General features: G+C 56.0%; 1 protein-coding gene across 1 annotated transcript; it reads left to right on the top strand.

Moving 5' to 3' along the window:
- Positions 1-478: 478 nt before the first annotated feature.
- KVR01_006034 (uncharacterized protein) lies at positions 479-2,887 on the top strand. Its single transcript, XM_044783873.1, has 2 exons — positions 479-586; positions 709-2,887. The coding sequence occupies exons 1-2, from the start codon at positions 487-489 to the stop codon at positions 2,796-2,798; spliced, it is 2,190 nt and encodes a 729-aa protein (XP_044644837.1). The 5' UTR covers positions 479-486; the 3' UTR covers positions 2,799-2,887.
- The last annotated feature ends 7,601 nt before the right edge of the window (positions 2,888-10,488 follow it).

The following is a 10,488-nucleotide window of genomic DNA, read 5'->3' as shown; positions in this document are numbered from 1 at the left end:
TACACGGAAAACGAAGCTCTCATAAATCGCGTTTACCGGGAGCCTAGGACCAAGGAAGGTAACGACATCAATGGGGTTCCAAGGTGCAATATGATCGTCCAATAGCATCCGGATGATCATGAACGTGATGTTACCTACGAATTCTTCTCGGATTATTCGAAGTACTTTCTCATAGTCAATATTGTGGGGCGGACCTCTTGCACTGCATTTAGAAATAATGCATGTCAGCTTGGAGTTGCAGAGTGTCAGCCCATTGAACAGGCATGCAGTTGTCAGCTGAGGAATCATCAATAAACGGGCTCTGTTTTTGGGAGCGCTACTGCAGGCTGCAATTCCCGAGGTCGATAGTGGATGCTCTGATGGGCTAGCGTGCACATCCTGATATTCAGTCCAGCTAATAGCATCCGCTTTCTTAAGGTACCTAGGGTGCCCAGGTGGCCTTTCCGCCTATATGTACGATAGGCCCGCCGTGAATAATGATCGACCATGTGGGGTAGCGACCAATGTTGTATCTGCATACCTAGGTATGCTACAGAGCAGTTGCCACCACAGTCCATATTTGGATTTCATGATCATTTCAGGCAGGGTAAGAGCAAATGTCACTGGCAAGACATGTGGCCGGCGCCTTGGCTGTACGTCCCTGGGGCAACAATTTATTGACAGCAGCGTGCGACCGCTAACGACCAAGTTAGAAGCGGCGGACACCAGGCTTCAAATATTCGGCCCTTGAGAAGCCCACGTCGATACGGTTGGTGAAACTCTCACCGAAAACCGACGATTATCTCATTCGGTGCACATTAATCGAGGTTGACCTCAACACCAAGCCAAACTACGAAGCTCTCTCGTACACGTGGGCCATCGATAGCGATATCTCTGGCCCTCACACTGGCGCCCCTGACAGGACAATAATATGCAATGGTGCGACTCTTGACGTATTCAAGAACCTGTACAATGCGCTCTTACAACTGCAGGAGCTCGGCTGGACGTCGACGCCCTTCTGGATTGATGCCATATGCATCAATCAGGGTGATGACATGGAGAAAAGTGCGCAGGTCAACATGATGGGCGATATTTTCCGCGCCGCCTCACGTGTGGTCGTCTGGTTAGGCAAATCCTCGTATGCCACCGAGCTCGCACTTGAAAAGGTCGGCCCCCTCTTCACTGATGGAACCATCGCTCAAGACCTATCGACCCCTTGGGCAGCCGTGAAAAGCCGGGGCGCCGCCTTTGTCGCGTTCGAGGCGCTGAACTGGGTGCTCTCCCGGGGCTGGTTCGGGCGCGTCTGGACGCTGCAGGAGGCAGCCCTGGCCCGCGAGACGGTGTACCTGCTGGGCCCGCGGTCGGTGCCGTTCCAGGAGCTGCTTAGCTGCACGTTCGCAGCGGACGGGGCCGTATCCCTGGGCCACGTGGAGAGTCTCCTGGGAAGGCTGCGCACACGCATCGTAGGCCTCAACTTCGCACGCGCCGCGCACGAACTGCTCGATAGTGGGCGCGGCTGCACGCTCGAGGCGGCCGTGACAGAAGCAAGGGCCCGGCGCGCGGTGAAAGGGCAGGACAACCTGTACGGCGTGCTTTCGTTGTGTGACCCGGAAGATGCGGCGGGCCTGGCTGCCGACTACAAGAAGTCTGTCCAGGAGGTCTTTTGCGAGTGCGCCGCGGCGTTGCTGCGGAGCAAGAACACTGGGCTCTTGCTGCTCTCGCTGGTGGGTCAGATCCGCCGGGGCTGTGACCTCGCCTATGCCTTCTCCGCGAGCTACATCGACCAGTTCAGGCCGGAGGCGGGCTTCGTGGAGGACTTGCCCTCGTGGGTTCCTGATCTCAGCGCCCCGGCGAGACCGACGCCCCTAATGAAGCTGACAGCACTCACATTCTCCGCTGCTGGGTCAGTTGAGCCCAGCTTCTCTGTCACTGGCAACAAAGGGAGAGTACTGAAACTCAAAGCTGCACTACTGGATACCGTTACAGCTACAGGCGACAGCCGCTCGGGTCGATTCATCAGACCTATTTGGAGACTGCTTCGACTCTTATCTAACTTGCCACGCCAATCTGAAGGGATATACGTACCTACCGGTGAGCCTATAGTGACGGCGCTCTGGAGAACTCTCGCCGCCGGGGCCACGCATACTACCGACAAGCCAGACGACGCTGAGGAAGGCGATGACAAGATGGTGGAAGTCGAGCTCACCGACAGTCATTTCGCGGAATGGTTTGTCATTTTCGCCGAAGAATCGTATACGCTCTCCGAAAGGAAAATGCGCGAGGGCATCTTGAAGGAGCAGGACGAGGACGACCTAGATCTGGCTGCTGAGCCTGACGACAGACACCGCATCGGTGTTCGGGAGTTCATGCATGATAGCAAGATGAAGAAGCTGGACAGCTACAAGATTCATACGGTCCGGCAGTTCCTGGCTTCATTCGACACACCCGCCTACAGGCTTCGGGAGCTCATCAGGTTGAGGCATGAGCGATTCAAGGGGATGAGCAGGGTAGATCTCGAGATCGAACAGAAAATGTGGACTGCCAAAGATCCGCTGTTCGAAGATGTGTTTGAGAAATTCTACGCTGACCGGAGAATGTTTTGTACCGAGAGTGGTTACTTAGGAACAGCTCCATGGACAGTGTTGGAGGGGGACGTTGTCATGCTTGTAGCAGGGGCGAGTGTGCCCTATGTGTTTAGACCGTCAGAGAGGATAAAAGGGGGGTGGGAGTTGGTGGGTGAGGCATATTGCCATGGATTCATGTTTGGGGAAGGCACAAAGATTGGGGGCATAGATTTTCACACGATCGACGTTGTGTAACACGGCGGAACAGAAACCATTGATGAATAGCCAACTCCATGACGAGAACGAGATTCGTCATGTAGGGATGGAATCGAGAGTTGCGATCATTAAATGTCAATCTGACTGCGTAGTCCGTCTGACCTTCCCCATAAAGCCTGCGGACGAAAACACCTGGTTTACTGTCGAGTCAAATGGTGCTGGTGCACCTTCTCCAGACACTGGTCAACTGGTACTTAGGAGCATCTTCAGGCGCATCACGGGTGAGATCAATTCATCATTCCCAATTCAAATCCTTACAGCTCCAAATTTAAAAGGTCTTATTTGAGGATACAGCTTTGCAGGTCTTGTTTTGTCTTCTGGCATGCCCCATCCCTCATGACCGGAACTCCGGATGAGATCGGAGATATATTGATGCAAGTATTTCCGACTGCCCAAGATATGCCTCGGGCCGTCGATCGTCAGCCCTTCCGTATTACGCCGCGAATCAGCGCTCCATGCCCAGATACGTATTCGTATTTGTTATTAATACACGAAGTTGTAAATGACTGTTTGGAAGTTTGGCTCTACTCGGGGCATTCCTGCTCCCCACGACTTGGAGAGCCAGGACGAGGTGGGGTTATAGTTTGCGATTTCTCTGGGGACCAAGTCATTTCTAGGGACTCGCATCACGATGTCACGCTGATCTCATAGAGTTGCAACGTACCAGACTTCACCCGGAAACCGCGGAGTGGTCGATAAGTAAGTACCACGTGGCCTTTACTCGGGGCCGGAATGGCGTTTTCAACGTTTCACTATTATAGCAGTCTGTATGCCCCAAGTGACTTAGGCGGACCTCGGAATTGGTGCTGAGAGTGCCTAACTACCTAGTGAGCCGTTTCGCGTCTGTCATAGGGGCGCCAGCGTTGCAGCAGGGTCGGCACCGCAGGCGGTTTGACACCGCATTCAGGATAGCTTTACCAAGGCAGGCGTTGGCGCAGTGGCAATGTGTAACACAGCACAGTGATTTAGCTCTGTATACCGAGAACAGGATTGGACACACGATGCGATGGGAAGGTGGTGGAAAAGTTTCAATTCTATTTGATAACAGTATGGACTTGGTCAGGTCTAATCTTAACTGAAGCTGAAACTATTGTTGGGACATGGACTGATACCCAATCACTTGAGGTCAACGGTGGAATTGACTTGGAAGCTGTGCGCTTGAGCGTCGGATCAGGCAGTGGCACGTTGAGCATTGCAGTGCCAGTCCAGAGTAACGTGGCAAATCGACCTTGGGATGGGTGAATCCACACGTGTACCGTACCGTAATTACAGTACACGCCCACATGGGTAAGGTACATTTCAACCACGTTTGCATGTGCGTCAGTCGTCCAGCCGTCGTGCTTGTTCAAGATTACCGTTTCAACACTAAATGTGGCCAGAGTCAATTGCCCAACCACATCACGAACAATGCCACCCTAGCAGGGGATTGAAGCAATGCACCCTGAATGACGCGTTGCTTTCTTGCAACATTTGCAATGAGCTCCAGGACCACATATTTTACTTCTCTTGCCATTGAACTCCAACAGGAGCTGGATGTATCCGGCAATCATCTTGAGACTCATAATCTCTTTCCCATTGACTCGTATCCAAGGCTGTTAAACCCCCCTCTGGTGCTCGCCGGGCGCGAATAGGTTCGAGAGCTGCAAGGATATTCGCAGCAGCAGCCTTATTCATGTGCGCCGTGTCGGGGTGGTGCTTTGCGGTGCAAATGTCGGGGAAGGGGGGCTTGTACTCCATCCATCTGCCGCCCCATCCGTACATCGGAAGATCGCACTGACGAGGTCGTACTGTGTGGCAGACGTCATCACCGGAAGAGCCTCCCGGATGCTGCCAAGCCCCCAACCTCAACCTCGGCGATGTAACGGCAGAGGCAAGGCACACCGAATGCGGCAGGCGTAGGCCTGGCTTGCATTAGCCCACACGTGGTGCCTGGGATGAAACTGAATCACCTGCAGCGAGTGGGTGGTTGGCGGAAGCAGAGAACCACACAACCGTGATAAACCGTTCGCCCTGCTACTGCGAACCTAACCTGGTTCGCGAAGAACCCAGACGGGGGCCCATGATCACCACGAGGAAAACACACCACTTGCGCATGAGGCTATCGTGCGCACGCCCTGCCCTCTTCTAGCCAACGGTGCCAGCCTGCCAACCCCCCACGCGCTAGACACTCGCTTCCGTACCGGCGACTCGACTGCCCGCTCGCTACTGCAGGCTCAGGGAACCGCCCGGAGCCGAAGAATCAGATGACACAGGTCCAGATCTGCGGATCAAATTGCCGGCATGCCACCATCAGCCCCGGGGAAGGTCGCGTCGCGCCGCCGGGCTCGGTGGAGGTTGCACCCGGCATTGACGCCGCCCGCTGAAGTGTGCGAATCAGGCAGGCCTGTCCCGTCGGTGCTGCGAACCCCTGGGCTCATCTTTAAGCTTTTGTGCAAGATGACATCGTGAGAATCTGCAGAGCCTACCTAGGTACCCACCTTCTAGTACATGAACTGGTGTCGTCCTCGGCAGTTGTGTTCCAGATGACTTTCAAGTCATGAATGTCTTCCATCTAACCAGACTGATCTGACTGTTTCTGCAATCATCAAAGCGCCAAAATAAAACGTCTTTCCGGTCCTGGCCCGAGCGGACCAAATGCCCAAGCATATGCGTTGGCCGATCAACAAGCACCGTTGGGTGAGGCCTGCCGCTCGGGCAACTGTATCCTGACGTCTCCAACGGCGATAGGTCTGGTAGCCGAAGGTTCGAGCCACCCGGAGCTTCAATTGATGACTTCGCGGCAGACAAGATTTAATGTCTATGTCAGGTTCAAATGTTGCTGTCATGCGAAGAACCAGGGTCTCGAGACAATGCAAAGAAGCATGTAGTTGCACCAGCTGTACTTGTTACCACACAACGTTTGGCCGCAAGTATCACGAAGTCATGGACAAATTCTGCTAGCCACCCCTCCCTCCCTCAACCTTGCTTGCACCTGCGCTCGACGCTGCAATGGAGTTGCAGCTACCGTTCTGCAGGAGTACTCACCCGGGGCCTCCAAGATCCAGCCAGCGCAGGTTGGCCCGGGAGATCCACCTCATATTGAGTGCTTCGACTCGTAGGGCTGAGCCTGAAGTGATCTGTCGTCTCAGCACGAGCCTCACGACCACCACACTGTGGGTGTCCAAGCCCAGCCCAGGCCCAGCCACTGCGACGGCAAATTGCCCACGGCAGTCTGGAGTCGGAGGGAATGTTGATCCCACGATGTCATGTCTGAGGTGCTCCGGCAGAACGGCAATGTTCATTAATACGAGGTGACAGAAGTGCCACATCTGCACAGATTCGTCCGAGCTGTGGCAACAGAAGACCCTCCAAACGACGTGAAACTTGCCCAAAGCAGCACTCGATATGAGCCCTGTTCCCCCATCGGGACCTGTCAGGACAGACTATTTCCCAGACGAGGTCAAATTGTACTGTGTCTGAGAGTCGAAGAGGCCGACTGCGGTCCGCCCCCCCCTTTCCCCACCATGGCGCAGAAGTCCAACCCCTGTCAGGATGAAATGGGAGGATGCGATGGGTACATCCTGTGGATCTAGATCCACACAAGTGAATCATGACACCTGCAAGACACCGATGCACATGCCTGGCGAGCCGCAGAGGGTGGGGGCTCGGCGTTCCGGAAGGGGATGGTCTTCCAAATCCTGCTCAGGCAAAATGACCGCTGGGGAGATTCATGCTCGCGTCGTGCTCGGCCCGCCCTTTGGCAGGTTGCTGGACCTGACGCAAAGGGGAGGGCAGGTCGTGTCCGGGCAGGAATGTTTGGTTTGCATCATGCCAGCATGCCTAATTCTACGGTTCGTTCGAATTCGGCAACGGTCTCCGACCACCTTTACACGTGTTGCTATCTCGATCGTTCTTGGTCTGGTGACCATTCCCGAGGTCCTCCCCTGGTTGGCCCTCTCCACGGACATGTGACCTGCGGTAGCGATCCAGGCCGACGAAGTCTGGCCTGCCTGTTTCGCTCAGGACTGGGACGGGCAGGTAACTGAGGCAAAACTCCCCACATCCACGAGCTATATGTAGACCACAGGAGGGCCGGGCGGCGGGGTCGCGGCATTCGGGACTTTGATTTCTCAGCAGTTTCACACTGGATTCCGCCGCCCACGGTTCGCGCTGGCTGTGTACATGCCATGGCTTACATGAATCTTTGCGTCGAGTGGCGTCACCTCGCATCCAGAAGCGTCCGTCCTCCGGCAGTCGGTCGCTCAAGACTGAAGCCGCATAGGCGACGTTGAGGCTCGGCGGCTCGGCGGACAGCATGCCTTTTGGAGGCACGAGGTCGCCGGAGGGTCCGAAGTTTATTCCTGACGGCCTTGGCGACACACCAGCACTTCCAGGCGGTCAGGATGTGGGAAGAGCTTTTGGGACCAACGGTATCACCGAAGACAAATCAGCAGCCGCGATCCCAACTATCCCAGTCTTCAGCAGACCAGAGGCTGGTGTGTATTGGTCCAGACCGGGCCACATGGTGTTCTGACCGCCCAGATGGTCAACTTGCTATCCAGCCTCCTGCCTGTAATCATTATTCAAAGCCCCAAAGGGTTGCCTTCGGTACGAGCTCACCGCTTGGTGGCTGGCGGGGCCCGCCAAAGGGCAGTTCGGCGCCGTGCCTCAGCCGGCTCCGTGATGGGCTCTCTTCTGGGCAGGCCGGTCCCACTGCCTCGCAGATTGCCGACCGCCGGAGATAGATTGTCTTTTGTAAGAATTTCCAGCAAGGGACAAGCCGTGGTCGAGAAAAGTTTTCCTCGGTTAAATTTCACAGCCTGTTTGATCACCTTTGGTGACGAATGCGAGCGTCGTCAGGAGTGGAGGCGCGATCAACCCGTGCCATATTCCCGCCTGTCATCTGTGAATCTCCCCTTTCCCCATACCGTGGAAGCAGCCCAGCCCAGCCAGGCGTTGGGCGGCAGCCTCAGCCCTTTTCTGGCGGAGATCTCTGGAGTCGAGCCTTGGGGTCGTTTCCACCTACGCAGGGACCAGTTGAGGAAAACCGTGCCGTGACATTGGGTCCGTGAAGATGGCCTGCTGTCCAGTGGCAAAAGGAGTGCCCGAGGCTCGGGAGGGAACCCTGGGGGCGGCGAACGCCGCTGTCAAACCCACATTGGGCATGCTGAGCCACCTACGGCAGGATTTTACATCGCGGGCACGTCGGGTTTCTGGCAGTTGTCGTTGCCCAAGCAGTGGTTGGTGGACAGGAGAAGATCTTCTCGAAGGCAGGTGTGAAAATTTCCCCTGCCCAGCCAGGTGCTCTGTGCTGTTGCGGTGGCAGAAGGGGATCGAGACCGTAGCCAGGGATATGCCTGCGCCCGGATGCTTGGTCGCGGGACTTGGCCCCTCCTCGCTCCCGGCTTCCAGAAGCCCAGCTAGAGGGTGCCCCGACTCATACACCATCGGTAGCCGACTCATCAATTGGCTTTCGCAAGCCGATTTCGAGTACGGTTATCAAAGTTGTCAAGGGTGTACCTACCCGCCGTCACCCCCCCAAAAGACACGAAGCTTTGGGGAAACGCAAAAATTGCAAATAGCCTTGACGACGTGTTCATCAGCGAGGGTGGGCGAGTCGTGAAACAATTTCTGATGCCCAAGGTACAGCTACACAGCCATGCTCGGGCCGGTGATGCCATTATTCAGGGCCCAAGACGATCTTGCGTCCCTCAGCCCTCAGTGACGACCCCCCAGGGCCCTCATTTCCTGGTTCTCGGGGCGGCCATATCTCTAGACCAGGCACGGTGAGCTAGCGGGCAATGGCTTCGGTGAGGTCGACCGAGATTGGCATGGTACCGTGTCGTTACCAACGCTGACTCGATGTTCACCTGGGCAATCAGCGAATCCTATCGTGATACTAGCGAGTCTTGCGTGTCTCTTCAAACCGCTCGGGCCTCAAAAGAACCGTCGGTGTTGATGACTCCCCCCCGCGCTTTGGGGGCCTAGACCACGAGGTGATCGCCGCCGTGCCTTCACCGGTGTGGATATCGTCATGTGGTCATTGGGGCGAAGGAAGGGGAGGAGTTCGCGTGAGGGCAGTCAGACTCACCGAACAGAGACTCGGTAGTATCCACTTGGTGGTATAGTTTAGCTTCTTCAGGCTCAGAACTCGCGACTCGTCCACCAAGACAGGCGATCACGAAAGGCGCCGGCAAAGCCAAATCGTAATGTGGGGCTCTCGTCGCATATGTCTCCGTACGCCTGTATACATCCGCCTATCGATCTCGCAAAGGGCAAAGGGCCAAGGGCGAAGGACAAGGGGCACGAGACACAGGGCAAATTGTCGGAAACGGCACCGTATACCACAGTATTGTACACAGCACAGTGTTGGGTTAGCCATTCATCAAACCACTGTCGGGCAACTCAGGCACTTCAGGCAAAGACCCGGCTTTGGCGCTATCTTTGGCAGGCTTCGGACGGTTGACTGCGTGGCGCCAAGGGTCCTTCGTAAAGGCTGCAGTGCATTTTTGAGAGGGCCACCACGTGTCTGACCAGGTCCCTGTCAATGTTTCGTCTGGTCGGTGTCGGGTCTAGCCCGGATCTCCTGGCCGTCGTGGTGTGTGCCAAGTCCACAAAACTCGCCGTCCTGGCTGTCACTCTGGCTCAGGGGGGGTACGGGGGCAATACTGTCGACGCTATCCATCATCCGGTCTTCTCCCTGGCGGACACCCAGGCCTAGTACTAGCAGAGCTGATCTACACTGGCGCGCGCCCTCTCAGTGGCCGGGGTGGCGGCTGAAAACAACGCCATCGTTGTGGGTTTTTGTCGCCTCAGCCGCCGTAATCCACCACTATCACGGACTGCCTCGCGAGCCCAGAGCAGACGCGGCTTAACGCCGTGCGTCGTGGCAGCGTGGTATCATGCTCAGGCGACAAATGATCTGCGAGCTGCGCTCAGATCTGAGACACCCGCCCTCAAGCCGAAGCTGGCAGAAAACCGGAGCTGATGCCCAGAGCTACTTGCAAATCATCCGCTGCGTCAGCGGCTTTGCCAGGCCAAGCAAGGGTCCCAAACCCAACATCACAGTGCCTCGGCGGAAGCATGGGCACAGGCAACCAAGGCAACCATCGCAGGCGGGCAGGCAGGTCGGGACAGTGTTCTGCGGAACATGAACTTTAGATCTTGGCCCACGTGTGAGCGTCTAGCATACGGCCTGAATTTCTACGGCCCGGCACAAAAGCTACTGCGTTTCACCGGGGTCTTGGCGTGGCCACAGCACAGATTGCGCCGTGGTTATGTCGCCTCTGGGCGGCAAAACATGATCAGGCTTTCTGCAACGTCGTTACCACTGTGTCCCCCTGGTCAAAGGTCAAATGACTCTCGCAGGAAGTCAATGCCCTCGAAGCTCCAAAGTGAGACCGATCAAGCCTTTTACAGCGAGCCGCGGCTGGCAATCTGAAGGCAATATGGCCAAGTAAGAATCAGCGACTGAGCCAAAAGACGAGTGAGTGACTAAGTGAGTGAGTGACACGGGACGAATGGATCAGGACACGCAAGACATAATGCACGTCTTCTTAGCTACCCGAATCCGACGAGACAAGATGCTGTGTGTCAGTCTGGAATGGGCATCGCCCTCACGTCCTCTCCTATCCGTCTGGCCCTATGGGAGGCCGGGTTCCCCACGACAAACAATGATAGGTGCCCGCTA

The sequence above is a fragment of the Diaporthe batatas genome (assembly GCF_019321695.1).
Source record: "Diaporthe batatas strain CRI 302-4 chromosome Unknown Contig00006, whole genome shotgun sequence".
Taxonomy (NCBI): Eukaryota; Fungi; Ascomycota; class Sordariomycetes; order Diaporthales; family Diaporthaceae; genus Diaporthe; species Diaporthe batatas.
This window is presented reverse-complemented; position numbering and strand designations above follow the sequence as displayed.

Bases quoted from the DNA above. Each gene is read 5' to 3' on its own strand.
- KVR01_006034 (XM_044783873.1), top strand. From the start codon at position 487: ATGTGGGGTAGCGACCAATGTTGTATCTGCATACCTAGGTATGCTACA. The intron at 587-708 runs GTAAGAGCAAAT...GGCGGACACCAG, and splicing joins TCATGATCATTTCAGGCAGG to GCTTCAAATATTCGGCCCTT.